At 43.7% G+C, this 22,453-nt stretch overlaps 1 protein-coding gene across 1 annotated transcript in view; it reads right to left on the minus strand.

Annotated features, from left to right (window-relative positions):
- XKR4 (XK related 4) overlaps positions 1-22,453 on the minus strand; it is a 316,470-nt gene that overhangs the window by 114,753 nt on the left and 179,264 nt on the right. Inside the window, exon 2 of the mRNA XM_055431957.1 lies at positions 11,521-11,720. Within this exon, the coding sequence (XP_055287932.1) occupies positions 11,521-11,720 (200 nt within the window). The remainder of the gene's footprint in view (positions 1-11,520; positions 11,721-22,453) is intronic.

Genomic DNA, 22,453 nt, shown 5'->3' on the forward strand with positions numbered 1-22,453 from the left:
GATTGGTACCATGGCAACGTGTTGCCTCGAGCGTCAAGTAGGTATTACTCGTGCACAATCTTGCTCACAAATTCTCTTTATAAGTGTTAGGAGAGGTGTGATCTTCTCCTGGAACTCACTAAATTAAAACGGGCTGAAGAAAAATCCAATTAGTGTTTCCAGAAGTACCTTCTGGGGTCTGATAATATCAGATTACTGTCTCACTTTATTCGCCCTGTGCCCTCAATGTATAGGAGAGCGTTAGATATCCTGACAAGCACCAAGTAAGTGAAGAACTGGGGCACCTCTGGGGCATGCAGAATTTACGGAACTCTGGTACTTTTCTTTGACCTCTGGTATTTCAGTTTGTTGCATTTTTCATCCTTCTCTCCTTACTGGAAGAAGCAGTGATGTAGTATTCCTAATTCCCTGGATTAGTAGTATAGTCTTGGTGGTAAGGTTGGTTTGTTGCCGTTGTTCAGTTCCTAAGTCATGTCCGAATCTTTGCGACCCCATGGACTGCAACATTCCAGGCTCCTCTGTCCTCCACTGTCTCCTGGAGTTTGCTCCAATTCATGCCATTGAGTTGATGATGCCATCCAACCATCTTATCCTCTGCTGCCCTCTTCACCTACCCTCAATCTTTTCCAGCATCAGGGCCTTTTTCAATAAGTCAGCTCTTTGCATCAGGTGGTCAAAGTATTAGAACTTCAGCTTCAGCAAAAGTCCTTCCAATGAATATTCAGGGTTGGTTTCCTTTAGGTTTAACTGGTTTGATCTCCTTGCTGCCCAAGAAAGGCTCAAGAGTCTTCTCCAGCACTGCAATTAGAAAGCATTAATTCTTCAGCACTCAACCTTCTTTGTGGTCCAATTCTCACATCAAACATGGCTACTGGAAAAACCATAACTTTGACTGTACAGACCTTTGTTGACAAAGTGAAGCTTTTATAGGAAACTACACACTGGAAAATCCTACATTTCAACCCTACACTGGAGAATTTCACGCCCAAGTGTGTGAAGTGATGATACTGTGAATGTTTTAAAAGTTTTGGAGGTTTGGAGACTCCTTAGTCTCACAGACTCTTGGACTTTTTCTTCAGCTGAGTGGAAAGCTGCGGAAATGGAGAATCACAATGGAAGTGCTGACAAACCCTTCTGAGCAGCTCTCAGCAGGCCTGTCCTCCTGCAATCAGAAGCTCATTGTGCGCCTCGGGACTGAATCTCCACATGCTTTTATGCTAAGGAGCATTTACAGACCAATTGAACGTTGCTCCTTTTTCCTCCTGCTTGCATCTGGCTCACTGAGATGGAATCTCATCTCTACCGATTGATTGCATACATATGGGCTCCCATGCATGCCTGAGTGGTTCAGTGGAAAAAAGGCCTTTCTTAAATCAGTCAACAGGAAACGATCCCATGTCTTTATTCCTGCTGAGTCATCAAGAAAATATTAGCTTCCATGTCTAAGGAATACTTTAAAACTCAGTCTAACTTCCAAGCTGCCCAACAGATATAAAATATTTCTAGACTCAAATGTGCATTTTTGTGGTGGCAAAAGTTTGTCACTGAGAATGGGTTTCATGATGAAAGCAATTTATGGTTTTGGGTGCTTCCCTTAATCCACACCCCCAACCAGAATTGGGTCAGAAAACCCTGAGCGTGCCACTGTGACTGTGGCTTCCTAGAAAAAAAATCGGGAAAATACCAGAGAAAGCCACTTTTGAATTTTTTATGAAGTTGACTTCACTTCAACCCTGCTCAGAGAGCATTTGGGGTAGCTGTTTTTTAGTTTTTAGCAATGACAGTGTGTTGATATTCAGAGTAAATGCCTGCGCTGAGTGTGGCATGAAGGTCAGATGAGTGGGCTGCTGTTTCCTGTGTAAACAAGCAGCGACAACAGCAACAACAACAAAACCCAGACAGCGTTGCTCCCCACCCAGTTCTGCAGAGGTTAAGTCGTCGGTCTCTGAGAGAGGATGATCAATGGACACTAGGAGTCAGGATAAAGTCAGGATGAAGCACTCTGTGCTGTGGAAAATCAGGCCCCACAGAAAGGTAGATGTATATCTCAGGAATAATTTTATTTTTTATTTTAGATTGTTTTTATGTAGACAATTTGTTAAAAGTCTTTACTGAATTTATTACAAAATTATTTCCACTTTTGGTTTTGGTTTTTTGGCCCCAAGGCATGTGGGGCCCACATCCCCTGTATTGGGGAAGGCAATGTTTTAACCACCGAACCACTAGGGAAGTTCCAGGAAGAAGTTTAATGAACCCTGATTCTTGCATCTTCCATATATAGAAAAGCACTAAAATCATTAACTTGAGGTATCTGTTCTTTGAGAGCAGCAGTAACCTTTTAGCAGGGTGTATGCTGGATTGCACATGTCCCAGGTGGGGCTAGTGGTAAAGAGCCCACCTGCCAATGCAGGAGCCATAAGAGACATGGGTTCAATCCCTGGGCTATGAAGATCCCCTGAAGGAGAGCATGGCAACCCAGTCCAATATTCTTGCCTGGAGAATCCCCATGGAAAGAGGAGCCTGGCTGGCTATAGTTCACGGGGTCACAAAGAGTCGGACACGATTGAAGAGACTTAGCAAACATGCATGCATGCTGGATTGCATGCATTCCCAGTCAGAAATCATATCCAAACTAGCTCCTCCTTTACCCCTTTGGAACAGTTTCCTCAGAGTTGCTGAGAGACCTTCTCCTTGGTTATCACCCTCAGTAAGGTCCTTGAATAAAACTGAGACTCACATCTTAGGTTGTGCATTTTTCCGTGAGTTTATGCCTTGAAGGTATGAAGTGCTGAAACATTACTGAAATATTAGGGGAGAGTGGAAGTTGTTGCTGTTCAGTCGCTCAGTTGTGTCTGACATTTTGTGACCCCATGGACTGCAGCACACCAGGATTCCCTGGCCTTCACCATCTCCCTGAGTTTGTTCAAACTCAGGTCCATTGAATCAGTAATGCCGTCCAACCACCTCATCTTCTGTTGCCCCCTTCTCCTCCTGCCCTCAATCTTTCCCAGCATCAGGGTCTTTTCCAGTGAGCTGGCTCTTTGCATCAGGTGGCCAAAGTATTGGAGCTCCAGCTTCAGCATTAGTCCTTCCAATGGATATTCAGGGTTGATTTCCTTTAGGATTGACTGGTTTGACTCTCAAAAGTCTTCTCCAGCTCCACACTTCAAAAGCTGGAGGTTGATAAACCAGGAGTCCACAAGAAAGACAAAGGAACAGTGGGTGTTTGGGGACCCCTTATTTCTGTTTGCTTCTTTGTTGCACTGACCACCCCACAACTTTCCACTAGGTCTCTGGTCTTGTGAGCCATGTGTGTGCAATTCTTTGATCTGTCACCCCACCCCCACAGCCCGTCTGACAGCCACAGCCTGGACACGCATGCACGCTCACTCCCACCTCACTGAGGAGGAGAGAGAGAGAGAGAAGAGGAACACTGAGTGGAAAAACACCAAGATTTGTGCTTGATTATTGGAGATAATTAAGTAGAACCTAAAAATAGTCAGGCCCTTATTTCATATTATGTTCAAAATGATTCAAATTCAAAACTGTTCACAGCTGTGCTGGGGGCTGCTGCCACACAGAGTTGATTTCAAGCACTTGAATCAGTGATCAGCAAATGCAGCTTCTCCCTGTTCTTCTAACTTGGAATGGTACCATGACTCAGAGGTGATTGAATGTGAAATACAGGGATCAATAATATCATTATCCTCATGGCATCCATTGTTTATTCTGCCAATACTTTTCAACATGGTGGAGCAGCGTGGCCAACAAGCTCTGTCGGGTGTGTGAGCCTCTCCTTACAGAGTTATTGATGATAATAGGTCTTCAAAAGAGCCCCTGGTGGTTCAGGGGTTAAGAATCCGCCTGCCAGTGCAGGGTTTGATCCCTGGTCTGGGAAGATCCCACATGCCATGGAGCAACAAAGCCTGCATGCCAGTTACTGAAGCGGTGTGCCTAGAGCCATGCTCCACAAAAAGAGAAGCCACCGCAATGAGGAGAAGCCACTGCAATGAGGAGAAGCCACTGCAATGAGGAGAAGCCACTGCAATGAGGAGAAGTCACCGCAATGAGGAGAAGCCACCGCAATGAGGAGAAGCCACTGCAATGAGAAGAAGCCACTGCAATGAGAAGAAGCTACTGCAATGAGGAGAAGCCACTGCAATGAGAAGAAGCCCATGCACGGACTCTAGAGAGTAGCCCCCACTTGCCACAACCAGAGACAAGCCCACAGAGCAACAAAGACCCAGTGCTGCTAAAAGTAAATAAATAAAAATTAAAAAGACTTAAAAACTCAACTCTATATATGTAGTGATTAAGCAGATTGGTAATTTACTACTTAAATGATTAATTTATTGCTAACCCCAAGTACTGAACAACATAAAAACATAGGCTGAAAAGTAAGACGGACAGAAAAATCAGTGTATTTTTGTAAAGTATATACACAGGATATACCTTGCTACTAGAAATATCTTTCAAATAGGAGGGATAAATCTATAATATGCTATAAGTAACACCAACAATCTCATTGCTTTGAGGAGATAGTTATCTGCCAGCATGGCTGAACAGACAGGTACAGACAAACCCACTGACCTCTCTCTTCTGGTTTTGTTCATGTTACTATCTTTTCTTTATTGAATGTGACAAAATACTCCACACATTTGTGACCCAGCTCAAAGGTCGCTCTTTTCATGGAAGCTTCCCTGATTCTTCCAATGTGCCCTGACGTCATAGACAGTGCAGCTTTTCTACTTGCTCTGTATCCTTTTCTATAAGAGGTCATTCTGTGTGACCTTATCATGCCCACCGACAGAACACAGCTTGCTGAGCCATAACAATTTTTTGGTTTTTCTTTTTCTTCAGTTGAATTCTCTGAGAGCAGGACTATGCCATTCGATTTTGGGTCAAGCACACCTCGTATAGGGCTTTGCCACCCAGCAGATAATCATTCTTCCTTTGATTCAACAAGTTCCCACTGGCAGTTTACAGTGGGCCCCGTGTGCACTGGGTCCATGCAGCCAGGGAGTGTGTAAAGGTCTCCGACGTAACATCATCACCAGCATCGGCCTCTTTGGAATCTGTCAGCACCTGGGAGGAAGGACGTGCTGTCTTTTGAAAATACCCAGCAGGACTTCGTACTAAATACTATTGAATACATTTAATGTATTCATAAAGCCAAAAGATGGAGAAGGAAATGGCAACCCACTCCAGTATTCTTGCCTGGAAAATCTCATGGACAGAGCAGCCTGGTGGGTTAAAGTCTATGGGATCTCAAAAGAGTCGGACACAACTTAGTGACTAAACAGTAACAGCAAAGCCAAATGAAACATCACAAGTGCAGTTTAGAGACTGCTGTTTTATCATTCTTGTATGGTTTACAAGTTTTATCATTCTTGTATGGTTTACAAGTTTTCCTGGGTCGGACTTTTGTATGTGTTTTGAGGAAACTGTGTCTACTAACAAGTTTGGTTCAGATCAAGTGTCTCCAATGAAGCTGTCCTCAAAATTTTGTTTCATCAATAACGAGCTGCTGCTGTTGAATAGAACAGATTTAATAAACTTTACACAGTGGGCACCGTGAAGTAACAAGGGAAGACGTTTGGACACTTGTTGGAAATAAGCCCTTACTATTCCAGCAGTCACCATTCACGATGTATTGTGAAAAAAAGCTATAAAATAGTATCCATATTTTAATTCTATTTTAATGTAATACATAGTAAACATGAAAGAGCTCTATAAGCAATAAAATATAACAATTGATTATGGTAATATGGTAGTAGGTGACATGGGCCATTTTTTCTTTAATAAAGATGAGAATTATAATAGTGTGCTTGTGTATGTATGAGGGCAGTGATCCAGTAGAAAGGAGAAATGATAATGCAGGAGAAAGTGAAGTGTTAGTCTCGCTCAGGTGTGTCCAACTCTTTGTGACCTCATGGACTGTAGCCCACCAGGCTCCTCTGTCCAAGGGATTCTCCAGGCAAGAATACCGGAGTAGGTTTCTAGTTCCTTCTCCAGGGGATTTTCCCAATCCAGGGATCGAAACTGGGTCTCCTGTATTACAGGAGCCACCAGGCAAGCCCAACACAGGAGAGAGAGGGTGATTTCCTGAACAAGATGCTTGTGTAGGTGAGAAGGTGTGGACTCCAGCACACAAGAGGAGGGGTGGGAGACAGAAGCACAGCTTACCCACAATCAAAGGAAGGGAGCCAGGTGACAGGTACAGAAGCAGGTGGACTTAGCAGTGGGAAAATACAGCAGCTCTAATTTAATTAATTGTTTCTGTTTTCTCACTGAAATAGGAAGTGAGACCAGCAGTTTGGTGGTGGAGGTAGACAATTGGAAGTGTGAGAACAGAAGAAGGTAGGAAGCAATCTGTTTTGGAGCAGGAAGCTGAGTTTCGGGGAGAAATCATGCCTGATGACGGACAGTGCTGAGTGACCACCGAGCTCTGGTTGGACATCTCAGGAAAGACGTGCCACTTGCCTGATTCAGCTACGTGGATGTGCTTAACACAACGCCATCGCCAAGGTCTAAAGTGCGTGCGTTTGTCTCATATGATAGTCTTTCCGGCTTTCACTCACGAATAGCTTTAACTAGATTGATGAGTGAATCTCTTAGGTGGAATCAGGCCAAAGGAGCGCAGCTGAGTCGGGGCCTGGTAGGTGGGAGTCCCCAGACCCTTGACACCAGCTTCCTGCTAGGCTTGGCCAAGAGGGGACCCTGGCAGGAGCTTGGAAGGTGGGGGGCCTGGTAAGAAGACATTTTTCTGGCTTCCAGCTCAGATCAGCCTACTCTCATCCTTGGACCTGTCTGGTCTCCAGCATGCTGGGGGGCAGAGCCCCACTGTGGCAGGGGGAGCAGCTGCTGGGACAGGCCCTCAGAAGTAAGACTATTCCTCTGAGCCTTGCTCCATCCTTGCTGGTGTCCTTCCCTGGGCATCTCTGTAGCAGGTAGACTGGCCTGTCTGGTCACTTGCCAGGCTGGGCCCCTCCACAGAGACTGTGCTCCTCTTTCTCATTTGTCTCACCCCAGTGCTGAGAGCTGCTTCCTTTAATTGAGAATCTCTGACTTGTTTGAGCATCCTCTTTTTGCCCTCTCAGCCTCCTGTGTAGATTCCCTGATTTAAATCCCCGCTTTCTGACATACCTAATGAGAAATGGAGTATTTCCTGCCTTATCAGTAAACAAGGATGTCACAGCCATCAGCGATTGCAACCCTCCTTTGTGAGCTGGTGAGCCTTAAGGGAACTCAGGAAAGAGAAGAATTCCCGTGATCTGACAGCCATCAGACCATAGCCACTCCCTCCAGTGAGCCCCTAGAGAGCTCAGATTGAGAAAGCACAAGATACTGGCCCCAGAGAGCTGAGCTGCATATGAAAGGAATGATTTTAGTGAGCCCAGACTCTTGCATCTTCCCTTACATAGAAAAGCACTAAATTCTTTAACTTGGGGTATCTGGCTTTCTTTAATTCACAGTAATCTTTTGATGTTCAGATTACCTGCCCTTTGTTGCAAAACTTCTGTATAACCTGGCTCCTCTCCTTACCTCCATGGAGCAGTTTTCTCAGGGTCACTTTCAATGCTGCCTCCTGGGCTTGAAGTCCTAAAAATTCTCACCCATTAAACATAACTCTCAACTTTTAGGTTGTGACTAATTTTTAAGTTGACACTAATGTTTTTTGTCTTCCTGGTTGGGGATGATATTCTAATGGACACAAAAATGCAACACGCACACTGGTTAAGGATCAGAGGCAACAGCTACCCCCTGAGTGGTGTGGGCGTTAAAGTACGCGCACAAGCTCTTGGCAGGTGTTGTGCAGGAAGGGCCAGCGGGCCAGTGCTCACACCAAGATGCAGGAGAGCTGAGTGGCAGGTGCAAACTTCCTGGCCCTCAGCATCCTCAGACCGGACACCAGGAGAGGGGTCCTGATGATACAAACTTGGAAATGTGCTGTCCTCTCTGGTCTGCTCCACTCTTCCCAAAGTTCCGAGCATAGATTTCATAGAAACAAATTGAACACTCGCATTTCCTAAGTCCTAATTGAACTAAATGGCTACAAGAGCAAGGACCTTAAAATAAACAGCTTCAGAAACCCAGACTTAACTCTCGTTAAGTGTTCAGCTCAACTTGAGGAGACAACTGTGCCCGTGGACTGGTGCTCACCTGTTTGGCATGAACACTGAGTTCATTAAGGGCATTGGGAAGAACATACTGCAGAGGGGATGGGGAACAGTCTGCCCAGCGCTGGGGAGGACAGATTTACTACATCAGTCTTGGGGTGATGAGTAGCCTTCCGGTGGGATGGTGGACACTCAGGTTGCAAGGTGAGCTGAGACAGAATTGGACAGAGACCCATGTGTCAGGTGGTGGTGGGCTGGACACCCATGACTTGCTTTCCACATGGAGTCTGTGACACAGTGAGGTCTGTTCCCTAATGAACAACTGGCTCAAGTAGGGGCTGTGTGGCCCCCTCTCTGGGGAGGGGGCACCAGATGCACTCTGGGAGTCCTCTAGTTTCATATCATCCCACCTAGAAGGTGGAACAGCTCATTCTGGAAAATACCCAGATAAATTAGGCATTTCTAAATATGTTTTGTCACATTGTTTACAACGTCACATTACAAACTTTTAATAAAATGTAAAGTTTTAGGACAAATTTTATAGCACTTCACACACCATCATGCACTCAATAGACATTTTAAAAATGTGTTAATGAATGGGTGAGAATAACAATGGAAAAGCAGATCTGAAGGGACGGGGCACAGTCACCCTCGCAGCTGGCACTGTCACCGGAGCTTCCCCTCCCCGGAGGAAATCCACAGGTGGAGCCAGCACAGAGATGGGGACTCAGCACAAAGGACTTGGGCCTGGGGCCGAGTGGATTCCTTGTGGAACCTGACCTTGGGAAAGCAGCCCGGCGTTCTACCTACTGTACGCTGCAGGCAGATTCTTTACCATCTGAGCTACTTGGGAAGCACTGTCAAGTGGAGCACCTGGAAATCCAGGGATTTGGGTCTAGAAAGTCCTCATCAGGATGCGACAAAGGGGGCAGTTGTCACACCCAAGTCGTCTCTCATCCTGGTTGGCTGCGGACAGTATCTGTTTAAGGGAAACCTTAGCTTCTGGGCTTCCCAGGTGGTGCTGGAGGTAAAGAACCTACTTGCTGACGCAGAAGACATGAGACGCAGTTCGTTCCCTGGCTCAGGAAGATCCTTGAGAGAAGAAAATGTCAAGCCACTCCAGTATTCTTGCCTGGAAAATTCCAGGGTTGCAAGGGACTCTGATACAACTTCTTGACTAAACAACAATTTACCCTGTTTTGTTTTGTTTTTTTTAAAGCACAACTTTCTGCCCACTTCCCTGCTTAGAAAATAGCTACCATACGAGCAGCTGAGCAGCTCAGTGGTCTTCTCTCTCATCTGTGCTCAACAACTTGGTTGATCCTAGTGATCTTTGGATCCAATTGTCTCTTGAACCTCTTGGGGGAGACACAGAGCTTGTTTTCCCTATGTTTCTCTGATTTTAATAGCAAGGCTTGCCTTGGCCAAGGATGAGGTCCCAATCCCAAAGTCTGTAGCAGATCTGAAGCAATAGTGAGCTTAGCAGCTAAGCTGGGAACAGCATTAGGGAAGAGCCACAACTCCAAGAAACATGTGGTCTGATTCCTATATTAAGGATGAACAATCTGATGAAAACAATGAGTTGCCTTTTCTCTGTTTGTTTTTCTATAAAACTTTACATCAAACTCTCAGATGGAAAAAATGAACTCATGTCTTATAACCCACCTTCCTTTCCCTCCTCCATCTCCATTATCTTTAGGGTGAAAAGTTTTCTGTGATTTTTCAAATCTTTCAGGAAACTAGTCAAGATACCCAGTAATCTTGGGCCACTGCACAGTGGCTTGCAAGCTCCCCTCCACTTGTGCTTCAGGTTTTCTCTTCTAGAGCGTTTTCACATGTGTAACTATACCAAGTAGGGGCTGTGAGTTGTTCTGGAGAAGAGCAACCTGACAGAGGCTCAGCTTCATATTGCCTCTGTATTTGCATCCTCATGTACAGACCCCCTCTTGATGCCTGTACCTGGCCCTGTAAGGATACAACAGTATGGCCATGCTGTCAAGGAGTTTGTAGGCCATCTCTTTTAGTTTGTGCCCTTTCCATTTGAGAAACGGGGACCCAAAGAGGTTAGGTGACTTGCACCAGATATCACAGAAAGGAAGTGAGACAAGCAAAGCCAGAGCCTCCCTGTGCAGCTCATGGTCTTTGATCTCTAGACATGCTCCTCCACAGACAATTCACATGTCTCGCATTCTCCAAGCTTATCTCTTGTTTCTGTGCTAACACTCATCTTCTCTTTCTTCCAATTTGCTTTCTAGCCTGTGAGGCTCACATCCCATGGTTCTCTTTGACTCTTTTCTCAGACTTCTTGCACTGCAGCTATTCTTGTGTAGAGCCAGGGTTGGGCCAAGAACTCATAAGTCCACGGGTCACTGGCTACCAGCATCCTCTCCACTTGTCTTTTCCTGTCATACGTCTCTCACTCCTCCCTGCAGTTACTAGGCTAGTGTGCTCCTCGCAATAAAGAGTTATAAGGACATTGTAGGGATTCCCCTGATCAAGTCTCAGATTAGAGGATGGCCTGGTACACAGGGAAAGTCACAGCCAGGCTCTGCTGAGGTTGAAACAAGACACACACATTATAGAACGTCATCTGTTTAATATCTATCAATTACAGGGTGGACACATTACCAGGAAACTATTTAGAATGTGGCTACGTATCCATCATCCTCCACATATATTCACCTGTCTACCTACTGGCCTGTCTAATCTTCTTGCTTCTGAAAAGATTGGAGCAGCAGACCCTAAGGAAATGCAGGGCAGATCTGTTATTAATCGAATCATCTTAGTGATAAGATGATCCAACAAGATAGTAAAACACAAAAATATTAATCCGACGGTAATATTTGTTTCATAAAACTTTGTACTACACAAATAATACATTGTTCAATACTGACATTTTCCCATGTGACCTTCTTTTTAAAAATATTAAGGTAATCTTTATCATTCCTTTTAAATCTCTCTCTCCCTTTGCCTCAATGTCAAAAGGAAATGGTAGAGATTACCCTCATATTCAAATATATATAAATTTACATATATAATGTACATAATATCTAATATACATACAACATTCAAGAGAGAGATGTTTGGAAATTATCATACAAGCCAGAAAACTTCAGCTGATTCTATTCTCATATTGACCAAGTGTAAAATCATAAGGATTTTTTTCCTACTCAGAGGGCAGCTTGAGAGCAAAAGAGAATTTTCTTTCTGTAAATTACCCGTCATAAGTGAAGGCGAGGAAGAAAATAAGCCTCGTTCACAAACGCAGGTGTCAAGCATCCGACATTAACCAGGAGCACCGTGACCAGCGTCAACAAAGGCTATAGGAACGGTCCTCGGGTTGTGACAAAGGAGCCAGACAATCCTTCCCCAGGTGCAGGGAGCGAACTGGAGCCCTTACCTTGCAGGGCCTGCAGGCTGTGCGTCTGCACGATAATGCAGAGCTGCAGCACCAGCTGGGGGGCGCTCTCCAAGAAGGTGGCCAGTAGGTGCAGCATGCTCACGTCCGCGTACTCATACACCATCCTCCAGTAGAACCTCCATCGGTCGTTCTCCCCGCTCTGCCGACTTCGAATACCTAGGTATATCGTGTGGAAATACCTAGAAAGGAAACACGGAGGATAAGAGACCAGAGTGATGACTGATCCTGTCTGCTCTTCCGCAAACCACAGTATCTGTGCAAACATACACAGGAAACAACTGCCTTAGTGGCTTATCACTTAAAAGGGAAAGGGAAAGGGAAAGTCACTCAGTCGTGTCCGACTCTTTGTGACCCCATGGACTATATAGCCCATGGAATTCTCCAGGCCAGAATACTGGATGGGGTAGCCTTTCCCTGCTTATCACTTAAGGCCGCAAGTTAACCCTTATTCTGAAAGGTTCACTTTGAGGAGTCTTTGCAATTTTCATCCTCATTGAAGGCATCCTGTGAGTGCTAAGTCACTTTAATCATGTCCATCTCTTTGCAACCCCATAGACTGTATGCTGCCAGGCTCCTCTGTCCATGGGATTCTCCAGGCAAGAATACTGGAGTGGGTTGCCATTTCCTCCTCCAGGAATCTTCCCAACCCAGGGATCAAACCTGTGTCTCCTGTGGCATTGGCAAGCAGGTTCTTTACCACTAGTGCCACCTGGGAAGCCTGAAAGCATCCCACTGCCCTGTGGTATTGAAGAGGGAGGTGAAATTGAGGTTTAGAAAGGATGTGCTACTTTGAAAATCTACAAATACCCTTTCTGGTCAGTGCCTCCATGTGCTTCACAATATTCAAGAGACATGTCTCCAAGGACAGAATGCATGTCAAGTTCTAGAGTGTATATGCTTGTAAGTTCTCCTGATACCTTTTTTTTTTTAATTAAAGATTATTTATTTATTTTTGGCTGAGCTGTGTAGCATGCAGGATCTCAATTCCCCAGCCAGGGATAAACCTGCATCTCCTACAGTGCAAGCATGGAGTCTTAATCACTGAACCACCACGGGAGTCCTTTCTGATACCTTTTAAAAAAATATTTACTACTGAAAATTTCAAACCAATACAAAAGAAGAAAGAAAACCAGTGTATTGAATCCACAATAAAATTACCCCATTGCTTTAAAAATATCCTGAGTAGAATCACCAATGTGGCAATGGTAAGCAGTACATGTTAATTTTCCAATGTGTTTGGGAAAGTGAGAGAATGAGAACAAGCTTGACAATCCTAAAAGCCAGCACCACTTCCTGTTAGGTGTGAGAGATGCTGTCTGTGAACAGTCATCACATTTTATTCTGACAAACTTGTATTTGTTCTTTGATAGCATGAAAAAAGAGCTTACATTAAACATATACTTTATATGTATTTATACACACATTATATATACAGATTAACATGAAGTGCAAAAGATTTCAGAAGTTTAAAAATTCAGAACATTCAAAAAGTTCCAAAAATGCCCATGGGAATAACATATGTAAAGACACAAAGATGAGGAAAATGCTCTGAGTTCTGATAAGCAATGCATTGGCCTGAAATGTATTTTGTACATTCAGATTATGAGTTATCTTCTCTCTTTTCTCCACTATGGGAACTTACAGTTGTGGTTTAAAACTGTTGAGAAGACTTTCCTTTATGACCCCTGCTCCTAACTTATGCAGACCACCAGCATGGAAGCCACTTCACTGCATGAGATTGACTGCTTCCAGGTTGGCTTCTGTCCTAGCCCCCCAAGGCTGGGGCATGACCCCACATCACTGATGCTATACCAGTGAGCCCTGTTTTCTGTTCATTCTGGGATGTACCAACGTATATTACATTGAACTGGGAGGAAATCTCAAATTCTATTTCTTTTTTTAAAAAATTATTTATTTGGCTGTACTGGGATTTAGTTGAGGCCTGCAGGATCTTTAGTTGTGGCATGGGAACTCTTGGTTGAGACATGTGGGATCTAGTTCCCTGACTAAGGGTTGAACCCAGGCCCCCTGAATTTGGAGCATGGAGTCTTAGCCACTGGACCACTGGGGAGGTCCCTCAAATTCTATTCCTTAACAATTCGTTATTTGCATGAGATGGACCAAGAGCCTCCATAATATCACTTTTTGCTTCCAGTTGGAAGTGCAGAACAGTTGGTATATAAGGGACATTAGCATGCAATCTCAGGAGAGTTTTCCACTTTCTCTAACTCAGCAGTGATGGACATCAGGAGTCTTACACTCACAACTTGGTCATGAAGAAAATGTCAGCCTGGGCCTTTTCTCTAGTTTGTGCTCGGAAAAATGATGACAATAGAGAGGCTTTGTGATCACAACTGGTTCTCATCCATCTTCTCCATATGTAAATGGTTTTCCACATTTGATTATGTTATTTAAATTTTTCTCTATCTTAATTGGAGAGTAATTACAATAGTGTGACGGATCTGCCATACATCAACATGAACTGGCCGTAGGTATACATGTGTCCCCTCCCTCCTGAATCCCCCTCCTACTTCCCTTTCCACCCTATCCCTCCAAGTTGTCACAGAGCACTGGCTTGGGGTGTCCTGTGTCACACATCAAACTCGCACTGGCTATCTATTTTACATATGGCAATGTATATATTTCAATGCTGTTCTCTCATCCCACCCTTTCCCTCTCGCACTGAATTCAAAAGTCAGTTCTTTACATCTGTGTCTCCTTTGCTGCCCTGCACATAGGCTTGTCAGTACCATCCTTCTAAATTTCATATATATGTGTTAATATTCTTTATCAGCTGCCAGAAGGGAAGGTTGGAAGACGAGAAGCCCAGTGACTGTGAACAGAAATGTAGACCATGCTCCCATCTGTTCCCACCTGTTCTTCATGCCAAGTGTAAGAAAAAATTGCCACAGGTGAGTGGGGGATGAAAACACACATTTGAATTTCAGTGTCATGTTCTTCCCCTCTGCCTCTGCCACCTCCTGGGTGGGCTGTGCTGACACCCACCTCAAGAGAGGATCATGCAATTCCACAGTGCACTGCCGTGGAGCGTATGGCCAGAAGTTTGATTTCAGAAAGACCTGGTTTCATAATGATTTATTCTCTTAGGGCAGGAAATTCTGTACCCATTAACATAGAGCCCCCCACCTCTATCTAAAGAGACCCCCGTGGACTCTCTACTAACAGGTAATAACATCTGCTCTAGAGACGAAACACCAACACAGGAAGCAGAGGAAGATGGGCCATGTTTGTCATTCAATTCTAACAAATGCCGAGAGATGTTGGGTTGGGCAAAGAAGCTGAACTGGCATTCCATTGTACTTTTAAATCAAGTAAACTACTTAGGGAATTGAGAAATAAATACAAAAGAATAGGCTCATGAGTTCTTATCCATAGACATTTAGAATGACACAAAGAAGGACTTGTGTTTCAGGAAAAGTCACGGTGTTCCAGAAACAGGAGCAAAACTGTCAAGTTAACTCTTCTGTGCAGGTGTTTGAGCTTGTTTGTCTTTTAAATAGCTACCAGGCCAAGAGCCTTAGAGTTACTTCCTGTATTAAACACCTTGAGACTTTACTTGGGCTCCAAAAAGGGAAGATGTTTTAAAACAGAAATATTCTGTAAGGAATTATAATCCCTTTGGTAAGAACTAATGATGCAACGGGTTTCTCTGGTGGCTCAGTGGTAGAGAATCTGCCTGTCAATGCAGAAGTTGTGGGTTCAGTCCCTGGGTCAGGAAGATCCCCTGGAGAAGGAAGGCAACCTACTCCAGTATTCTTGCCTGGGAAATCCTGTGAACAGAGGAGCATGGTGGGCTACAGTTCATGGGGTCACAAGCTGAGCGACTACACAACAACAGTGATAATACAGTTCCTGGAACTGAATCCCAGGAAACTGGAGGCAGCTGTGTAGGATCACTTGGAATAATAATTGGGACAGAAGAGACTTGAGAGGTGCTGAATTGCACCCTTGGTCAGAGACAAACACAATGGTGGCATTAGCCTACATTGTCTGCCTTCCACAAAGTGCCCTCATGGCTGCCTTGGCACCTTCACTCAGCGGATCTGACAGTTGCTTCCACTGTACTCCAGCCAACCTACCAGTGAAGTCTGGGAACTTACGATCCTAGTCAGAGACAAAGAAGCGTCGCCTTGATCCATGTGACTCCACAAGTTAGCTTTTTTTTTTTTAATACTAATTTATTTAATTGGCTGCACTGGGTCTTGGTTGTAGCACAGGGAATCTTTAGTTGTGGCGTGCAAACCCTCAGTTGCAGCATATGCGATTTAGTTCCCTGACCAAGAACTGAACCCTGGTCCCCTGCATTGGGAGTGCAGAGTCGAAGTCACTGGACCACCAAGGAAATCCCCATAAGTTAGCTTTTGAATGGTTCTTGGCAGCAGTCTAACGAGTAGACAGAGTTGAGAAGTTCGTGATTGGAAGCTACTATCCTAGTGGAATCTAGATCCTTCATATTACTTTACAAACACATGTCTGCCCTGGGGTAGAGGAGGATGGCCGACAGCCTGTTCCTGGAAAATGCCCCTGTGCCTACTTGAAGACACAGACTGAGCAGTCTTGTCCTCTTGGTATACGGGCTGTCATAATTTAACTGGGAAGGATTTTCTCACCTCTGAGTCTCAGAGCCACTTAGCTTCTGAGCCAGACTTCTTTATCTGAAGGTGGAGAGAACCATCCTCCTTCATGGCTGGGTGAGCACTAGACGAGAAGCTGTGTCCTGTGCGTGTGCCGGGTTCATGATGTATGGGCATGTCGCTGCTCACCAAGGTTACCTGCATCCTGGGCTCATTTGCAATGCCATCTCTTTGATATTTGTCATTCAAGTGGCTTTATGCCTTTAGTCCTTCTCACTTACTTTAAGCATTTTAGTCTGACAGGTGTTCCCATCACACTGAACTTGGCCTTTGCCTGATTGAGGGCATATGAGGAAGGTCAACACCCTGCTGGGAAGCAAAGCAGTTTCTAGACCTCCTGAGTGTCAAAAGGACCCAATGTTGGGTCCAGGTGGGGACTGGAGGGGGCTCACTAAGGTCCTTCTTAGGATTCTGCTTTGCTATGTCATGAAAAGACAAATGTTGCCCAAGAGGCATAGATGACCAAGGAAGTTCATGGTAATGAAAAGATATTTATACAGGGAGGATTTAGAGAAAGACATATTCATGGTTAAAATTTTAGCATAATTACCAAAGAGCAACATTTAAGAAGAAAACAAATTTCTAGTCTTTGTCACTGACGATGAAGTTCATGCAGTGAGCATGAGAGGGTAGTGGCTTAAACACCCAGCTCTCATTCCTGCGAAGAGATGTTTCTGATAAAGCCCACTCAGAAATGTCAGTGTGTCCATCTGTTCCTCTGAGGTGGACACGTTTGGAAGACATTTTCCATCTTTGATGCGTGACTAATTTTTCTGATAGGGTCATTCTTATTAATTACTGTCTTGGGGAGCATGCTAGTGGAAGATAGAGTTTTCCTTACATCATGAAAGGACACCAGGAATTCACCAATTTTATCAACATAATCGCAGTCCTAGCAATATCTTAATTTTGTAATTTCTTCTGTTACTGATGATGTAAGCACACAAACACAACTAGAATTCCCTACCATGCCTTGCACACAGACACCCATGCATCACCCACACCCTTCACACACTATCTAATCTAATGACACAAAATCTAATCCAATGACTTTCTGAAGATGTAAATAGCATTTAAATTCTTGACTCCTTTTCATCAGTATTTTCCAGGTATAATGAGCAACCTGGACCAAAGTTGCAGACCCTCACATTACCAACTTCAGATCTAAACAAAATATGGCAAAAGTGATAAGCTTGGGAGGAAAATTCCAAATGTCCAGTGTATCAAGCATTATACAGCTAGCATGTTAAATTATATATATCAAGCATTATATAGCTAGTTTCAGTTCAGTTCAGTTCAGTTCAGTCGCTCAGTCGTGTCCGACTCTCCGCGACCCCATGAATCACAGCATGCCAGGCCTCCCTGTCCATCACCAACTCCCGGAGTTCATTCAAACTCATGTCCACAGAGTCGGTGATGCCATCCAGCCATCTCATTCTCTGTCATCCCCTTCTCCTCCCGCCCCCACCATTTAATGTGATGGAGACAGTCTTTACATTACTTATGAGGAAATGAGAAGTATAGAACATGTTTCAGATGGTTCATATTTATAAGGAACACTTTAGTCCTTAAACAATATTTGATCCAATGTTAATTACTGATATAGCTGAATCAGAAATCATTACTAGCTATGAGGATGCTATGCATCTATTTTCTAATGTTGCATTTTCTGTCTCTAGTTTATAGCATATTAAACAGTTTAGCTGTTACCACTATATTTTTACTACCTGAAAAATGCAGAGTAAAATCTGTGCATAAGAGTTCTAAAGAAACATTAATAAAGAGTGATACTAGAAACTTGTATTTTCTTCTGTTGTCTGGCTACACACAAAGCTTTACAGTATTATATACATATATATATATGTATCTCATCTCACACGCTAGTAAAGTAGAGCTCAAAATTCTCCAAGCCAGGCTTCAACAATACATGAACCGTGAACTTCCAGATGTTCAAGCAGGTTTTAGAAAAGTTAGCGGAACCAGAGATCAAATTGCCAACATCTGCTGGATCATGGAGAAAGCAAAAGAGTTCCAGAAAAACATCTATTTTTGCTTTATTGACTATGACAAAGTCTTTGACTGTGTGGATCACAATAAACTGTTGAAAATTCTGAAAGAGATGGGAATACCAGACCACCTGACCTGCCTCTTGAGAAACCTATATGCAGGTCAGGAAGCAACAGTTAGAACTGGACATGGAACAACAGACTGGTACCAAATAGGAAAAGTAGTACGTCAAGGCTGTATATTGTCACCCTGCTTATTTAACTTCTATGCAGAGTACATCATGAGAAGTGCTGGGCTGGAGGAAGCACAAGCTGGAATCAAGATTGCCGAGAGAAATATCAATAACCTCAGATATGCAGATGACACCACCCTTATGGCAGAAAGTGAGGAGGAATTAAAAAGCCTCTTGATTAAAGTGAAAGAGGAGAGTGAAAAAGTTGGCTTAAAGCTCAACATTGAGAAAACTAAGATCATGGTATCCGGTCCCATCACTTCATGGGAAATAGATGGGGAAATGGTGGAAACAGTGTCAGACTTTATTTTTTGGGGGCTCTAAAATCACTGCAGATGGTGACTGTAGCCATGAAATTAAAAGATACTCCTTGGAAGGAAAGTTATGACCAACCTAGACAGCATATTAAAAAGCAGGGACATCACTTTGCCAACAAAGGTCCGTCTAGTCAAGGCTATGGTTTTTCCATGGTCATGTATGGATGTGAGAGTTGGACTGTGAAGAAAGCTGATCGCCGAAGAATTGATGCTTTTGAACTGTGGTGTTGGAGAAGACTCTTGAGAGTCCCTTGGACTGCAAGGAGATCCAACCAGTCCATCCTAAAGGAGATCAGTCCTGGGTGTTCATTGGAAGGACTGATGTTGAAGCTGAAACTCCAATACTTTGGCTACCTGATGTGAAGAGTTGACTCACAAAAAAGACCTAATGCTAGGAGGGATTTGGGGCAGGAAAAGGGGACGACAGAGGATTAGATGGCTGGATGGCATCACCGACTCGATGGACATGAGTTTAGGTAAACTCTGGGAGTTGGTGATGGACAGGGCGGCCTGGCGTGCTGTGATTCATGGGGTCATGAAGAGTTGGACACGACTGAGTGAGTGAACTGGACTGAACTGATATATGTATTTGCATTCACAGTATTTATGTATCAAAATACACCATCTATCTATCAATGTCTTCTCATTAGTCACTGATAAGGAACAAAATTGCATGGTTTGTCATCTTAAAATTTCTGTATTGAATATGTTAAACAACAGCTACAATCACAAAACCTTTTTTTTAACCCCAGAACATCAAGCTTCTTCTGTCTCCTTTAAGCCAATAATAGTATTAATAAAAATGACAATGTTCTGTCCTCTATTTCTATGGTGGAAAGTTGCCTAGTGGAAATTCTTTTAAAATTAGATTCTGTTTCCCATTAATCACCCCAAGGGGGACAAATATGCATTAGGAGGGAAAGAATGCATTGGATGACCTCACGTTTGACCCAAGCCCAAAGAGGCCAGCCTAAGCCACCCTCCCCCAAGGGGAGTGGGCTGAACTGTCACCTACAGATCCGCCTCCTCAGGTGGTCTGTGGTCACGCCTCTGGGGACCACAGTGCCCTGGGGCCCACCTTTCACCAGGAGCCACTACGAGCTCCAGTGCACCTGTGCACATTGTGCATCTCAAAGGCTCTTCATGGGAATTTGCAATAAGGAAGGAGATGGAGAATATCCTCCCAGAAGTCCTCCAGTGGGACAAGAACCTTGACACCTTTCTCTCATTCATCAGAGTTTTATTTCTCTGCCCTAGGCAGCACTGCCTCTCAGACTAACAAGTCTTTGGCTTTCTCTGCATGTATTTGACCCAAGAGCTGTATTTCCATCACCTCTCTCTCTTGCTCAGATAATTAGAATTAATTTGGGTTCTCAGAGGAGTCTAGTACTCTAGTGCTATTAAGATACTTAGAGCTTCATATCATGGTACAGAGCATTTTTATACAGTACAAGCTTACACAATGTAAAATCACACCTGGTTGGCATCTTGTGTTTGGTAAAAAGTCCCTTTTATTGATTTTATTTTTAGTCTTCTCCGAAAACCAAATGTACCTATAAGATATGGTTATTTTTGTTTCATTTAATTTTCATGCACACCTCTCATAAGGATACATATTACATGAACATGTCCTCATGTATTTCCTCAAACCTGGAGTAGAAAGTAATAGAGCCTTGTTTTCCACCAAATAATTGTCTTTGAAATGGGCAGTGTGGCCAGGGTCCCTTGGGCTACTGGTAAGTTCAGGTGAAATATATGGGAACTTATTGAACTTGAAGCTTCCTTATTCCTTTTGTCCTCATAACAACGGGTGCTCAGCCCTCAGAGAACAAAAGGAGCATTTCTCCCCCAATTACCCTCTTTAGAGTCCCAATATACTAATATTTCATGGTAAAATCAGTATCCTAGTATTTTAATGGTAAATATGTATTAAAATGGAGAAGAGTGACTTGGAGCAAATATAGCAGTGACTACTATTTGATTTGATACTGACATACAACTTAAATTCATGTCGTCAAAAGATTAAGAGACTACTAGCAAAAATTGTTGTTGCTGTTTACTTGCTATGTCATGTCCAACTCTTTGCAACCCTGTGGACTGTAGCCCGCCACGCTCCTCTGTCCATGGGATTCTCCAGGCAAGAATACTAGAGTGGGCTGCCATTTCCTTCTCCAGGGATCTTGCTGACCCAGGAATCAAACCCTTGTCACCTGCATTTCAGGAGGATTCTTTACTGCTGAGCCACCAAAGAAGTCTTACAAACGGTTGGAGTACATTAAAGAAATTATTAACTATGCTTAAAAAAAAACAGATTAATACCATGTTTGTTCTTATTACCAGGAAATAGCGATTGTGATAGAATCTGAACCTTTTCCTCAGCCCTGTTGAATTGACTGATTTTATGACAAATGAGGAAATTTCTGTGTGTGCCTGAGTGTAATAATGTTTTATTCTTTTTAAAGGATGAGATACTGCCTTGCAGCTTTGAAATCCCTTCACTGGAACAGACTTATGGCCATTTTTAAACGTTGGCTGGAAACTCCATAGGCCTGGGGCATCTGATCCATTACATCCATTGGGGGACCAAGTAGGGAGGGGAAAGAGAAGGAGGAGTGGTCCAGGGACACAGTGTTACAGCCCCAGAGGGCTGGGGCCTGCCTGCAGGGTCTCCAAGCTGATGCACATTGCAGGGCTAGATTTCACCAGCACAATTGGATTCTTAGAGTTGTTCTGGTCCAAACACAATCATTTTGCCTTCTCTTTAAGATACTTTATTACTATTCATATTGTCATCTTATTATAATTAATTATTTATTCATCCATTCGGACACGACTGAAGTGACTTAGCAGCAGCAGCAACTAGGGGAAGAAGAGATTCAAGTTTGTATCTCTCCAGAGTTCTGGCAAAATTAGCCTACTGATATGAAGCAGTGACAGACTTTATTTTCTTGGGCTCCAAAATCACTGCAGATGATAGCTGTGGCTATGAAATTAAAAGACACTTGCCCCTTGGAAGAAAAGCTATGACAAACCTAGAGAGCATATTAAAAAACAGAGACATTACTTTGCCCACAAAGGTCCATCTAGCCAAAACTATGGTTTTTCCAGTAGTCATGTATGGATGTGAGAGTTGGACCATAAAGAAAGCTGATCGCCGAAGAATTTTTGCTTTAGGATTATGGTGTTGAGAAGACTCTTATGTGTCCCATGGACAACAAGAAGATCAAACCAGTTAATCCTAAAAGAAATCAGTGCTGAATATTCATTGGAAGGACTGATGCTGAAGCTGAAACTCCAATACTTTGGCCACCTGATACAAAGAACTGACTCACTGGAAAAGACCCTGATGCTGGGAAAGATTGAAGGCAGTAGGAGAAGCGGGGAACAGAGGATGAGATGGCATCACCATCTCAATGGACATGAGTCTGATCATACTCGGAGAGACAGTGAAGGACAGGAAAGCCTGGCATGCTATAGTCCATGGGGTTGCAAAGAGTTGGACACGACTTAATGATTGAACAACAGCAACAATAAAACAGTGCTGTAGAAAGATGGGGAACAGAAGGGCTGTAGGTATGCATGCATTGGGTCTAAAATACTTCATTCCTGTGTGTAGGAGAACTTCATGGTGAGCAGCATACCCCTCCCTTTGAGGGCAGCCTCACTCTCCATGGAGCCATCAGCTGTATCTTATACAGGCA

Source organism: Moschus berezovskii, chromosome 16 (assembly GCF_049115385.1).
Source record: "Moschus berezovskii isolate FMDL1 chromosome 16, NW_MosBer_1.0, whole genome shotgun sequence".
NCBI lineage: Eukaryota > Metazoa > Chordata > Mammalia > Artiodactyla > Moschidae > Moschus > Moschus berezovskii.